Source organism: Corticium candelabrum, chromosome 4 (genome assembly GCF_963422355.1).
Source record: "Corticium candelabrum chromosome 4, ooCorCand1.1, whole genome shotgun sequence".
Lineage (NCBI taxonomy): Eukaryota > Metazoa > Porifera > Homoscleromorpha > Homosclerophorida > Plakinidae > Corticium > Corticium candelabrum.
Genome location: NC_085088.1, coordinates 9009518 through 9023534, shown reverse-complemented (window position 1 = coordinate 9023534; position 14017 = coordinate 9009518). Strand labels below are relative to the sequence as shown.

Here is a 14017-nt window from a genome sequence, read left to right as displayed (position 1 = left end):
GACTCGGCATTTCAGTAGACGGTCTCCGTACTCTGTTGGACGTGTCACTCACAACGCGAGGCCCCTACGGATACCTTACAACTAGTTGTATGCACCAAAAGAAAACAGACAAAACCAACAAAACAGAACAAAATCGGATCTTGCCACTCACACCAGATCTGATATGCGTGTTTTTGCCACTCGACATGGCGACCTAGCAACCATTGCTATAACAAGACGACGTCAAGACAACCTCTATAGCCTGACATGGGCATAATTATGGAGCCACCCTGAGCATGTGACTTAGATTAAAGAATTATCGGGCTCTCAGACACAGCAATTACATGCATCTACAGCAACAGCTGCATTTTTTAGTAAATTAAACCAAGTCATAATGGTGAGGTAATGTCTCTGATTGTGCCATTCACATGTCTCAGATTGGAGGTGATCGTGTGTGACCTACAAGACTGCTTCTTGCTGTCAGTTCAATCAATTTAAAAGTTGATAACGAAAATCGTTTTCAAGAAAGATTCTAAACAATAAAATGACTTTGCTCATGTCAGAGGAGACTATACGTTTCAGTTTACTTGCATATTGTGATTCTGCTCTTGTGACGTTACAACATGGACGGTTTGGACATGGTAATTTATGATGGCGGTGGTTAGTCTGGTCTTTCTCAAATGCTTTGTTGCTAAGGGTTGTCAAAACGTCCAATCAGAACACTAAATACCCAAATAGCATGACTTATGTAGAATCAGCAAGTCAGCGGGTATATTCATAAATCTGCAATTTGTTGATTTTCATGCCTCAGCTGATAGGGTTGCTGTAAAACGCAGACTGCAGACTACGGAATGGGGACTTTGACGCTTTCAAAGATCAAAGACATGCGCACATTCCTATAAACATACCTTCACGTGCTAACGTTTCCAGCCTTGCCTCATAACATGTTCAGTAAAACAGCACGGCTAAGCCTCATCGAAGCCGCTTCTATCTCCATCTGTGCGAGCACGTACGTCGTCTGGATCTACGTCGATCACTTGCGCGACAACTAGATAGTGAAAACATGAGACCAACGCAATAGACAGCCTAGTGTTTCTCTAGCCTCGCAAGCCAGGCTCTTCCGCGCAGTCGCTGAGCTAAACGCACGTGAATCACACGAGGAGGAGGAGCTTTTACCGGAATTGCTCCAGCGCGAGAAGAGCCTGGTCGCTTTCGAGAACGTCATAGTGACGTGGGACCCCCGATCGGATTTCATAGCTTGATAAATCTAATTCGATTTCCTAAAGAGCTCGTTTATGTAATTGCGCTGATACACGAAGCAGAGAGGTAGCCCTCCGCGGAGAGCGCGTGAACACGAAATCCAGTGAAGCCGTTGATGGACGAAGTGCTGGTGAATATTGAGCGTAGGAATGGCCTACATGGGACTGGTCCGCTGAACCTACACTCTCCAGCAACGTTTCGTTCTACTGAACTCATCTGCAGGTTTGCGCGAATTGAAACAGACGTAGAACTATTCACCACTCCTGCGTGTCTACTCTGACATCTATAGCCTGTGGGGGAAATGGTGTGAGAACTGCCGGCCCAGTTTCACTCAACGGTTCATGAAAACAGTGGCCTAGAGCTTGTTGCAATTGACCTCTCCGCGTGTATTGCTAACACAGTCTATGTGACGGTACTTTCCACTCAGCAAGCAACACTTTTGTACGATATTGACCTCCTCACGGTGAACTGGAAACATGTAGGCATGGGAAAACAGCAGTGCAGTGGACCTACCATGTTCAGGAAGTGTAGAGTTGACTCGTAGTTGCACGTGTACACGTACGACTTGTTTCAATGCACGGTTTCTGACTGCTACATATATACACTAACCGCGTACAATGAGTTCATTTCTCAAACTACCGCGCTGCAGATCTAGATTCGGCGGTGTGCTGTTGGCGAAACTGAATGCTGAAAAGGAGTCGTGACAATGCAGAATATTACATGGCTGAGCTGTCTGCATACGTACTAGAAGCGAACGATGATGTCAACTACGTACTTCGTGCAAAACAAGCAAGTGCGTGAAGCGATGTCGCATGTTCTCAACTTTCATACCTACATGCTTACCTAATAGAATTAGCTTTATCAAGCTATGAAATCCGATCGGGGGTCCCACGTCACTATGACGTTCTCGAAAGCGACCAGGCTCTTCTCGCGCTGGAGCAATTCCGGTAAAAGCTCCTCCTCCTCGTGTGATTCACGTGCGGTTAGCTCAGCGACTGCGCGGAAGAGCCTGGCTTGCGAGGCTAGTGTTTCTCCATCACAGTCTGATTGTAAAATGTTTCTCTTCATATTGTGTGTGGTGAGGCGATAGTTGGAAGAAAGAGTTAGAAAATGGACGATAGGGCGGTCTCCTTGAAAGAACGAAGTGGCTAGAGAGCCGGTACCGGTCCCGCAAGCGGAGGACTTGGAGAGCCGGTAATTTGCACGTGACCGATGATGTCATGTTCATTAGTAGCGACGAATGGCGGGAAGTCCAACTGATTCCGCGTTTTCTGTTGGGAAAAGATTCAAGTCATTCGCCGACCTACAAGAGCGACTGTCGGCGTATGAGTCATCAACATACACAAAATTATGGCGGAGAGACTCGAGAAGTGTTGAGGCTGCCCGGAAGCGAATCAATCGTCCCCTTTCTGAAGCAATCACATACTACGAGGTGACGTATAGCTGCATTCACGGAGGGAAAAAATTCGCTGCCCGTGGTGAAGGAAAGCGGTCTACATCGTAAGTGCAGCTTGTGCGTTAGCAATTGTTTAGGAATCCAATGACCTACACTTTTCCATGGTGATGGCTCAAATTGTGGGCCCAGGCTAAATACTGTACATACAGTAGTCTCAGATAAAAAGAACAAATGTAAAAGAAACAATAATTAACTACGCTTGGCAAATACTCTTATTATATATATATATATATATATATATATATATATATATATATATATATATATATATATATATATATATATATAGTTGATCAGTGAAACCTCTGATGTAGTGTTACATCTGCACAGTACTGTACTACAATATTGAAAATACATAAATATACCCAGTATACATCATTGCTGCTTTACCGTCTTTTTTCTTTCTTCACACTTTCTAAAGACAAAAATGTCTTTCAATGAAGCATGTTCAAAATACAGCAAGGCATGGGCTGGGTAAAAATGCTAAGATTCTCTCTCATCTATTAGTTTGTATCAGGGTGGCAGTGTAGATGCATTTGGATATTCTATATTCTACAATTCTTAAGCAAATTTGAAATTACCACATTTAATATCAACTAGTCAACAGTAAAATTAATATCAACAATTGTTGGGGTACAATTTCAGACCTTTGGTTGATTTGTTTTGTAAAATTTAACCGGTAATCTAAAACATATTTCTATATCATATTACATATTATTTTTGTAATTTTATACAACCACAATTCCTACATTTAAAAACACACCTAAAATTTTGTCATGCTCTTACCGAAGTGCAAAGAAACGTTACTTGTGAGTGTTGCCTGACTTGAGTGCAGTATGCAAGCCATGAAAGAGCAACAGGATTTCCCTAAGATGTAGGCTTTACGATCAATTCCATAACAAACCATAATTAAATATTCCTTGTACATAAAGTACTAAAAATAAACTTCAAAGGATAAGCAAACACACCAAACTGCACATAAGCTTAATTAATTGATACCAGAATTTTTGCTAATGCAAATTTCTCAAATTTTATAACTTTAGTATTTGCACTCAACACAGTTTTTCATTTAATTTTCCAATTACATTTTCATTGTGTTTTGTATTTTTTCTTTGTGCTTTCCATCAACAGGACTTTTAGGAAAGAATGCCCATTTGAATTGTCCCTAAGAGTTTCTGAAGATGGTCAATCACTAGTTGTGCGAAGATTTAAAGAGAGCCATAATCATGAAATATCAAGAGTAAGAATAATTAATTCATCTTGTACATGTACATGTACTGTACCAACACATACCGTATTATCTCTAACATAAACGTCCTTAATTTTTCAAAGGGCCTGATAGATGTGACTTTATTAGAGACCCGACTGTGCCTTATGTAATTTCAATGTTGTTTAACTCAACATGGTTACATTAGCAATACAATTTAGCTATCATTTATTACCGTCCAATACATTACGTTTGACTACTGGTAATAGGTACTTTGGAGACTGTGCGTTTCATTCTTTGTATGAGGTCCCATAGCGTGCTTTTATTGGAGACGTAACTGTATTGGAGACATGTGTTTATGTTAGAGACAATACGGTATTCACCAATATGGTAGCTGCATTAATACTAAATAGTATTATTTGAATATTATAAACCTGTACAGGAACTATTCAAACAACTGCCTAGTCAGAGAAAGCTACCATTAGAAGCAAAGGAAGAAGCTGAAAAGCTAATAGAACTAAAAGCAAATAAAAAAATGATTCAGAACAAGCTGGCAGAAATGACAGGAAACGTAGTGCTGCTAAAAGACTTGAGCAATATCAGTACTGGTATGAGAGCAGGAAAGACAAGAAACGATTTAAATACAGCTGTAAAGCAACTGACAGACAAATACGGTACATGGCTGTTATGAACAGCTCGCCTTGAAGTTGCATTTTTTGTACGTTGTGGTGTTTTGCTTGTAGGAGCTAGTGTGAATGTTGTCGTCAGTGACAATAACGTGTTGCAAGGCATCTTCTTTCAGGAAGAGAAGATGAAGCAGGCGTTTTCAGCATACCCGGAACTACTATGTATTGATGCGACTTACAAGCTGCTGGAATTGAGATTTCCTCTCTATATCATGCTTATAGAAGATGGCAATGGCCATTCTGAAGTGGCTGCTGCATTCTTGTTATTAGAAGAATCCAAGGCATCAATTACATGTGTAGCAAATATTTTCAAAGAAAACAATCCTGAATGGTCGTCTGTAAGAGTGATAATGGCTGATAAAGACATGACAGAGAGAGATGTTCTTGCTGCCAGTTTCCCTTCTGCTGCTATTTTGATATGCTTATACCACACATTGCGATCGTTTCGAAGAGAGATAACGATGGAGAAGATGGGCATTATCTCTGGCCAGCGAAGCACATGCCTTGAAATGGTACAGCAAATGGCCTATGCTCCAAGTGAAAAAAAGTACCTGGATCTGTATAGGCAGTTTCAAAATTGTGCTCCTCCGATTGTGTTGAAGTATTTTGATAATCAGTGGCACCCTATTAGGAAGCAGTGGACGATGGGGATGAAGTATAGCACAGGGAATTTCCTCAACAACACCAACAATAGATTGGAGTCCCTGAATGCAAAGTTAAAATCAGTAATTTCCCGGTACTCATCACTAGAAACATTTGTTGACAAGTTCTTTCTTATTTTACGAGTGCTTCGATCAGAACGAGACTATCAAGCAAGCCTGTCTACTCTCAAAGTCCCTGTAACATACCATTCTATCACTGATGCAGCATTGATTAACTATATGAAGTATCTTACACCTTATGCCTACAGATTTGTTGCCAAACAGATGGATATGAAGACAAAGGTACAGCTCGCAAATGATGGCAACCAACATTACCATGTTGCATACAACGATAGTTCAATAGTAGTCACCCCCGCAACATGCCAGTGCATGACTTGGCAGTCAATGAGGTTGCCTTGTCGTCACATACTGGCAGCTCGATCTGATCTCGGATTGAACATGTTCACTGAAGAACTTTGTGACAGAAGATGGTCTTTAGATTACTACAAATCTAACCACAGAGCATTTTCACCTATTGCTCATCACAGCAACCATCGTTAGCTTTGAAACACCATCAAGAAAAGTACACTCTCAGGTGCGTTGTCAAAGTGATTCTCAACTGTTACATAACTTAGCACGTGTCCGTGTTGTAGTTTGAAAAATTCCATCAGGCTTCAAAGATTGCTACCAAACTTGCTAGTTTAGCTTCAGAAGCATCAGGAGTCAATTTCACCAGCAGATTGAATGTAATGAAAGAGTTGGTTTCTGCTTGGGAAAATGGACAAGAAGTGGAACTGATCAGTGGTAAGAGTCTGCTAGCGTCCATGAATATATGCAAACATATCTTTAACATCATACAGCCATATTAATTCTTTTGTGCCAATAGATTCAACTGAAGGAGAGAAACATGATGAGGTCTTACAACTACTGCTTAATCTTGACAAACCTTTGACAGGTAATTGTCTGTCAGCATCTACGGATACCTGTGTATCTACATTCTTACATACCTACCTTCCTACCTACATACTCTTGTTGGAGATACTTGTATGGGTTAGGGGCACCAGCTCCTCAAAATCACTAGGGGATCGAACCCGAGTACTTCCGCTGACCTCTGCCTGAGTTGTTTTTAAGCAGACCTCCATGTATATTCCTAGGTGTGCACGCTGACTAACTGAAGTATTACTACATGTAGAAAAGATGCACTTACAGTTCCTCAATATGACCCAAGTCAATCCGCATGATGTCCATGCAAAGTCAATCATCGACCTTCATAATACTTGCCATTAGCTTGATTGACTGACTGACTGACTGACAAAAACAAATCATTACACACAAGCTTTTGTTACATACAAAAAACTAAAGTTAAAAATATTATCCATGACAGTTCAAATCAGTACAATCACAGCAAACTGACTGACTGACTGACTGACGATAATTTATTAGACACAAACTTCTACGTACAGAACACTAAAAGTTCAAGTCAGTAGAAGCACGGTCTCAGCGCTGATGGACTCACTGATCGAATTGATGAGAGACTACTAGTACATTTTATTAATTCTTTTGTGCCAATAGATTCAACTGAAGGAGAGAAACATGATGAGAACTTACACCTACTGCTTAATCTTGATAAACCCTTGACAAGTAATTGTCTAACAGATTTTACACATACCTGTGTATCTACCTACCTACCTACCTACACCTACCTACCTACACCTACCTACCTACCTACCTACCTACATCACAGTGGTTCACTGGTTTCAGTGGAGACACTTTTATGTAGTGGCTGCATGCTCTCTATGGGAAGCAAGGCCTGAATTAGAGATGTGTGTAGGACAATGAAGCCTGAGAATATTACCAACAGACGATATTGTAAAATATTGTACAACACTAATACATACATTTTTTCTTTGTATTCTAGGAGTCTGTGCGACTCCACCAAAAACGTACAAAATTTACAACAAATCACTCTACTCACAAAACACTATGAAATCTAATCATGGTGTTACAGACTCAACCAATGGTACCCAGAACTTATAAAATGATTCTGTTTCTTTGCGTCTATACCAGCAGTGTCTTATACACGCAGACATACATACATTTATACATACATGCATGCATGCATGCGTATACACTTATACCATGGTCACAAGACGTGTGACCAGTCACAAGTGCTTATTTAGATGGAGTATATGAAATATTGTACGGCAAGTGTGCAAGAAGTTCCGGTTAATATTGCACTCTCACTTATCATATACACATCACATAACCATTGTATAAATTACTTCTTATATGATTAGCATGTTATATGGCTTTTAGTAGCAGCAGGGTTTTAGACATTGATAACCATGGCCCTCATGCTTTAAAAAGACATATAGCATGCTAATTACACAATAACCTATGCATACATACCATATTTCCTTGAATAATAAACTGTACTCAAATATAACTGAAGGATCTGATCAGTTTGAAATGATAGTAACCCATGTTTGAACAGTAACCCATGCCTTGGAGCCGAAGACTGGTATCCGACATTGTTCACACTCATTGTTTAGTTTGCCATTTGACAAGAACTGTCCACGAAGAGAAAAAGAGATCTTAAAAATTGAATATTGTGAAGGAAAGTAGAGCATCATCTCTGAACAACGTGTGGCAACAAAATACAAAATCGACAAACAGAACCTTCGTCAGTGGATAAAAAGAAATTCGAATGAATCTACATAAAAATGAAAACAAATGAGTGGAAAAGGCATAATACCAGATGCTGAAAAATAGTAAACCTGTGCTGAACAGTCACCCATGGAGCTAATTAAGTTGAAATAATAGTAACCCACGTGATAATATTTGAGGAAATATGGCACATACATGCATGAACACACACACACACACACACACACACACACACACACACACACACACACACACACACACACACACACACACACACACACACACACACACACACACACACACACACACACACACACACACACACATATATATATATATATATATATATATATATATATATATATATATATATACCCTTTACACGTATGCATACTTGTATACTGTGCAGACACACATACTGCACACATACCTACATGTATGCATTAACATATTACCTCTCTTGACACAGACAACAAACCACATTATTGTAAGAAAAACTAGGCTAATATGTTCCATACAATTATGTGTGTTGCAGCAGATGATCATTCACTAAAATCAGACAAAACAAACTTTGCAAAGAATAAAGCAGTATGTGCGCCTACTCAAAATATCATTGTTCAGGGTACGTTCTCAAAACACTTCTCTTATTGTTGAATGCTAAGTAACATTCATGCTGTTTAATACATTGTGTCCGCTGATGAATAGTTTTCTATATTGACAGAGCCAAGAAGTGTTACAGTTAGTGAATCACAACCACTCTCTCATCCATCAGAAACTCTCTCATCCGAAGCAACTACCTCTAACTATGACAAACGAAATTTACAAAATCTCCAAAGTGAGTTTTAACCAGAGGCATTAAATGCATTGATTAGAATACTCTACTTACTTACAACCTCATTCAATTTAAGTGATCAGCATATCTGATAGTAGACTCTGTACCTAACAGTTTCACAAGCAACTAAATGCAAGCACCATGCCAGCTAGTTCTACACTAAATTTTAGGCACAACAATCAGCATATCAACAGACTGTATATGGAACTACCTACAGAGTAACTATTTAATCAAAAATAGAATTAAATGACATGTTAGAAAAGATGATTAATTTTGGTGGTGTATGTGCAATGCCGACTTGACTTGTTAATTAAGCATTGCTAGTGTGGAGTTTTCAGTATCAGTGAAACTCGCATGCTTGAGTTATGAAAAAGGACTCAAAACCTGGGATACCTGCTAGCTTTGCCTGCATAATTAGATGTCCAAGGAGAATATTATATTCCTAGTTGCCTTCACGCTACTGTTGAATTTGGCAATGCAATGAATTTGATCATACTGTTCCTTACATAATGTACAGTACTCACAGAACAAATACCCTTACTCACTGTAACAATGTTACTGAGTGACTACTCTGCACATACCCCTGATGCACATAATCACTGAAATACTGTAATATCACTGCTAAGGATGAAAGGAAATCAACTGATACTGTTTCTAGGTATTTTAATGCCTCCTGTTCTTCGAAAACGTGGCCGTCCAAAAGGCCATGAATTGACTGTGATTGGTTTACCGGCTAAGAAGAAAGCAAAGTCAGGAAAAGTACAACCATTCATTAAATTACACATATCATTGAAAGAGAGAGGTATTCACATGTCCATTTACTTGCTTATAATTACGGCCTTGTTCACGAGGTGCTTTTGCATACTTTGCAGTCATGTTAGCATGGTTTGTGGATGACAATATAGCAGCTGCTGCACTACAAAATCCCAAGACGCTGATCAATGAATCAGACATCGAAGTTCAGCAAGAAAACATCTCTAATGCAGTCCTTGATGACAATGTTGACTTGCACATAATTCGAAAGTTTTTCACCGATGATGCCTGGCTACTACTTACAGATGTTGTCAAGCAGAAACGTAAACATTGCAGTTATGTCTGCCAAGTTTGCTTTCACAACTTGGATGAGGAAGCATCAATTTTGTGTGACCATTGCCTCTTGTGGTCCCACATGAGTTGTATTGGTCTTAAAGAAAGACCCAAATCAAAGTGGTGGTTTTGCCGAAGCTGTCACAAGACTAGCAAATAAGATAAACTGGTTGTAGAGGCAACCGTTGCTATGTAAATTAGACACGTGTGTGTATTATGTGCAAGCTATGCAGTGTTGTTTGACTATATATTAAGAGCAAGATCTGGCAGAGCAGATGACAGAATCATGTAATGCTATTTTACCAGTATCTTTTTACTCTCTTCAAACCACAGTGACATAAGAACTAAAATGATAATCTACCTATCTATGTATGCACCTGCCTACCTACCTACCTACCTAACTATATACCATATAACCGGTTATTACTGCAATTTGAGAATCTAGACAAAAATTTTAGCTGCGAATTAAATTTCTGCATTCCAACCAGGAAGAGAGTTACTGGTACACATATGTACACATGCATGTACATGTGTCGCAACATGACTCCTGGGACTTGGAAGATAAACATAAATATTTGCAAATTTTATTTGTGCACTCCATGAATCTGATTTCTTTGCAGAATTCGCAGGAATATCATGATCGCAGAAATAACCGGTTATACAGCACATGCATATAGGATACCTAACTAACTACAAATCTCTAAAGTAAAGTTCAACAACTACATAGCAATCAATTATTAACTAGCTAATAAAGCCAATATATTTAGCTTAGACAGTCAACACAGTCACTAATTAATTAATTGATTAATTAGTAGATTTATTACTACAATCACAGTCATACAACACAGCTTCCAACTCTGTCGCACCATGTGAAATACATTCCAAAACTTGTTCTTTGTATCCAAATTACGTGAGACTCGGCTTCGGTAGTCACGCAATGAACACTTCAAAACTAGGTGCTAGGTCAAGAACGCGTGCACGTATACTCCATCACAGCATCCATAACATAATACGATAATGCGACAATGAACTCAGTACGCACGTTAGCAGGAATCCGGGAGTATGGGTCACGTGCAAATTACCGGCTCTCGAAGTCCTCCGCTTGCGGGACCGGTACCGGCTCTCTAGCCACTTCGTTGAAAGAAAGGCGGTGACGTGTTGTCTTCTATCATATTTATCTTTGTGCTTCAGCCTTCGTTCTTTAGATGCTAGGAGGTAAAGCAGGCACTTGCTTTTGAACAACGTATGTTGCAGCGCATCGCAATCGACTAGAGGAGATATATGTATGGATTCAGATAGGCTCTTTATTGCGCAGTATCAGACAATGAAGATGCATTGCTAGGACAGTGTGAAGATCACGGAACTTGCTGACTAGGTGAAAACTTCCTTTGCCTTGGAGACGATCACATACATCTGAGGTAGACTAAAACTAACATTTTGAATGGTTATGTATCTAGATATGATCTAGAGATAGATCTAGCTTAGCAATGCAGGTAGAGTAAGCATATCCCAGTGCAATAACTAATAATGATGATAATAATGATATGTTAATTGGTTTGATATTTGCTGCATTCAATACTAACTGAAGGTACACAACTGCGTAAGTCATGCTTCAGTAAGTTTAGATGTACAGATAATGTTGTATTAAACTGACGTTTGATTTTTTCATACATATTCCACAGTTTGATCAACTCTGTTTAACTTTGACCTTGCTGGTTATTCGTGTATGCCCAGATATACAGAACGTACGTGCCGTTGGGACTGACAGAGACAGGGCACTATTCAATGGCTTTGTACAGCAATTCCCACGTGCTATTCATGTTTTATGCAAAAAGCATATGGAAGACTACATCCAAAGAAAGCTGACCACCTAGGAATCACGGGAAACTACAAAATAGACTTCATCAAAGACATCTTTGAATCAGCAGCTGAACATCAGTCCGGTATGGTAGACTGCACAGACGCATCAGAATTCCGGCAAAAATTGGAGGAATACAAAAACACTTGGGAAAGCAGAGAGCGACTGGCACGAGACAGCAATTCTTGCTCGTTCTTTTCCTGGTTTTAAAAATACCAGGCGAAGGATATATAAAAGAAGATGTTACTCAACATTAGACGGAACGCAGGGTTAGGCGACGACTTCTTTCTCAACAACGACGTTGAGAGTTCCCACCATGCTCACTCCTGCAACCACAAATTGTCTGACTGGCCAACATTTGTGAAAAGATTACGTGAGCTTGTAGACAGGCAACAAAGAGATGTGGAAAAATCTCTTGTTAATACCGGCCCGTACAAACTAGCGCCACATTACAACAATTTAGAAGTCTCTGTGGACAGGTGGTTTAGTGCCAATATCCCCAGAGCAGCCAAGAAGTCCTGACCAAAAAATCCTTCCCAATCACGAGAAGACCGTCACACGTACAAACTAAAATGGTTGAAGGGTACACGGGTAAAGAAATGCTATGGCTGCGGAGGCTCCATTCGTGATCCACCTCATGTACCTCCACCCAATGACATGGTCTTCACTTGCAACGAGTATAGATTGCACCCAACTACAAAGGGAACATTGAGATTCTTCATGAAAAAGGAAGCCACTCATTATCATTTATCCATGCTTTCATTGAACAAAAAAACAAGAACTTCAATCCTCAAGATGTTGAAATATTAGAGGAAGACCGTAAACAATTTCTTGTAAGCCACAAAGAGCTCCTTAAAGTTATCTTGGGTGTTGACATGTAGCTTTGTAAAAGAACTGCTAAAAGATTTAGTTAGAAAAAGATTTGTTTTCAATTGTTGGGCAGACTCATTGATCCTAAGATCATTTTAGCGTAAACAAACAGCTAAGAACAATTCAGGACATGCTACAATACCATTTTGTCAATTTTTTGCTTCCTGTTATAAAAAAACTGTATACATAACAAGTGCTAGACTAATAAATTAAGTAATACCTTTCAAACACACACTTTCCTGTTATACTAGTTAAAAGGATTCAAAAAACAGTTTCAAACACTGGTTCTAAAGTTTTATACACAATGAACACGTACCTGCTTACAAGTACATTCCACACCTAATGAGGCTGTCAGTACTTTGCATGTTGACAGTGCACTTCCCGCACCATTCTTACATTGACGAACTAAGATCCAGCAATTTCCGTGATCTTTACTGTCCTAACAAATTTAATGCATCTTCATTGTCATGCACCTTCATTGTCTAATACATGCACAATAAAGAGCCTATCTGAAACCATAAATATATCTCCTCTAGTCGACTGCGATGCGCTGCAACATACGTTGGTTGAAAGCAAGTACACCTGCTTTATCTCCTAACATCTAAAGACCGAAGACGAAGTACAAGGGTAAATATGATAAAAGACAACACGTCACCGCCTTTCTTTCAAGGAGACCGCCCTATCGTCCATTCTCTAACTCGTACTTCCAACTATCGCTTCACCACACACAATATGAACAGAAACATTATACAAACAGACTCTGATGGAGAAACACTAGCCTGTCTATTGCGTTGGTCGCCTGGTTTCACTATCTAGTTGTCGCGCAAGTGATCGACGTAGATCCAGACAACGTACGTGCTCGCACAGATGGAGATAGAAGCGGCTTCGAAGAGACTTAGCCGTGCTGTTTCACTGAACATGACGATGTCATGAGGCAAAGCCGGAAACATTAGCACGTGAAGGTATGTTTATAACAATGTGCGCATGTCTTTGATCTTTGAAAGCGCCAAAGTCCCCATTCCGAAGTCTGCAAGTCCCCATTCCGTAGTCTGCAGTCTGCGTACTCTGCAGTCTGTGTAGTCTGCAGTCTGCGTAGTCTGCAGTCTGCGTAGTCTGCAGTCTGCGTAGTCTGCAGTCTGCGTAGTTTACAGTCTGCGTAGTTTGCAGTCTGCGTAGTCTGCAGTCTGCGTAGGAGCAGAAGTAAAATTTGCACGATGCTAGCACAAAGGAGCATTCCACTTGCGTTTGCGGATTATCTTAGTCCAATGATTCGTGAAGTGTTTGATGGGCAAGTTGCAAAGAGTTATTCTTGTGCTATAACGAAATCAACGGCAATCTTAAACTATGCTGTTGCACCTGCATTAGAAGAAGACCTTGTATCAGCAATGAAGAATAGCCCATTCTCTATTTTGATTGATGGTTCCAATGACACCGGATTGGAAAAGATGAATCCAATTACAGTAAGGATATTTGAT

At 39.8% G+C, this 14017-nt stretch overlaps 2 protein-coding genes and 2 long non-coding RNA genes across 8 annotated transcripts; 3 read left to right on the top strand and 1 right to left on the bottom strand.

The window, feature by feature from the left end:
- The first annotated feature begins 2395 nt into the window (after positions 1 to 2395).
- LOC134178204 (zinc finger SWIM domain-containing protein 3-like) lies at positions 2396 to 6042 on the top strand. The gene is made up of 5 exons (XM_062645028.1): positions 2396 to 2739; positions 3827 to 3935; positions 4345 to 4576; positions 4646 to 5824; positions 5883 to 6042. Exons 1-4 carry the CDS (start codon positions 2480 to 2482, stop codon positions 5788 to 5790), a joined length of 1746 nt encoding a protein of 581 aa, XP_062501012.1. The 5' UTR covers positions 2396 to 2479; the 3' UTR covers positions 5791 to 5824; positions 5883 to 6042.
- On the bottom strand, positions 2983 to 13503 carry LOC134178206 (uncharacterized). Of its 4 annotated transcripts, none has more exons than XR_009969600.1 (4): positions 13059 to 13503; positions 12859 to 12981; positions 7639 to 7942; positions 2983 to 3110 (listed from the first exon to the last, which is right to left on the bottom strand). It is a non-coding gene; the product is annotated as an uncharacterized LOC134178206 (long non-coding RNA). The 4 variants fall into 4 exon arrangements; XR_009969601.1 differs by lacking the exons at positions 12859 to 12981; positions 13059 to 13503 and adding exons at positions 10681 to 10773; positions 10857 to 10952; XR_009969598.1 differs by having other exon boundaries at positions 12859 to 13503.
- LOC134178203 (uncharacterized) lies at positions 5850 to 10130 on the top strand. The gene is made up of 6 exons (XM_062645027.1): positions 5850 to 6033; positions 6116 to 6184; positions 8432 to 8518; positions 8618 to 8731; positions 9387 to 9530; positions 9601 to 10130. The coding sequence occupies exons 1-6, from the start codon at positions 5979 to 5981 to the stop codon at positions 9972 to 9974; spliced, it is 843 nt and encodes a 280-aa protein (XP_062501011.1). The 5' UTR covers positions 5850 to 5978; the 3' UTR covers positions 9975 to 10130.
- Positions 10965 to 12833, top strand: LOC134178207 (uncharacterized). 2 transcript variants are annotated; one of them, XR_009969603.1, is made up of 3 exons: positions 10965 to 11097; positions 11157 to 11232; positions 11549 to 12833. It is a non-coding gene; the product is annotated as an uncharacterized LOC134178207 (long non-coding RNA). The 2 variants fall into 2 exon arrangements; XR_009969602.1 differs by lacking the exon at positions 11549 to 12833 and having other exon boundaries at positions 11157 to 11365.
- Positions 13504 to 14017: the final 514 nt, after the last annotated feature.

Excerpts from the sequence above, each read along its gene's own strand:
- LOC134178204 (XM_062645028.1), top strand. The coding sequence starts at position 2,480 with ATGGCGGGAAGTCCAACTGATTCCGCGTTTTCTGTTGGGAAAAGATTC. Across the intron at positions 2,740-3,826 it reads GAAGGAAAGCGGTCTACATC|GACTTTTAGGAAAGAATGCC; the intron begins GTAAGTGCAGCT and ends TTCCATCAACAG. Across the intron at positions 4,577-4,645 it reads GCAACTGACAGACAAATACG|GAGCTAGTGTGAATGTTGTC; the intron begins GTACATGGCTGT and ends TTTTGCTTGTAG.
- LOC134178203 (XM_062645027.1), top strand. The coding sequence starts at position 5,979 with ATGAAAGAGTTGGTTTCTGCTTGGGAAAATGGACAAGAAGTGGAACTG. Across the intron at positions 6,185-8,431 it reads TCTTGACAAACCTTTGACAG|CAGATGATCATTCACTAAAA; the intron begins GTAATTGTCTGT and ends TGTGTGTTGCAG. Across the intron at positions 8,732-9,386 it reads AAATTTACAAAATCTCCAAA|GTATTTTAATGCCTCCTGTT; the intron begins GTGAGTTTTAAC and ends TACTGTTTCTAG.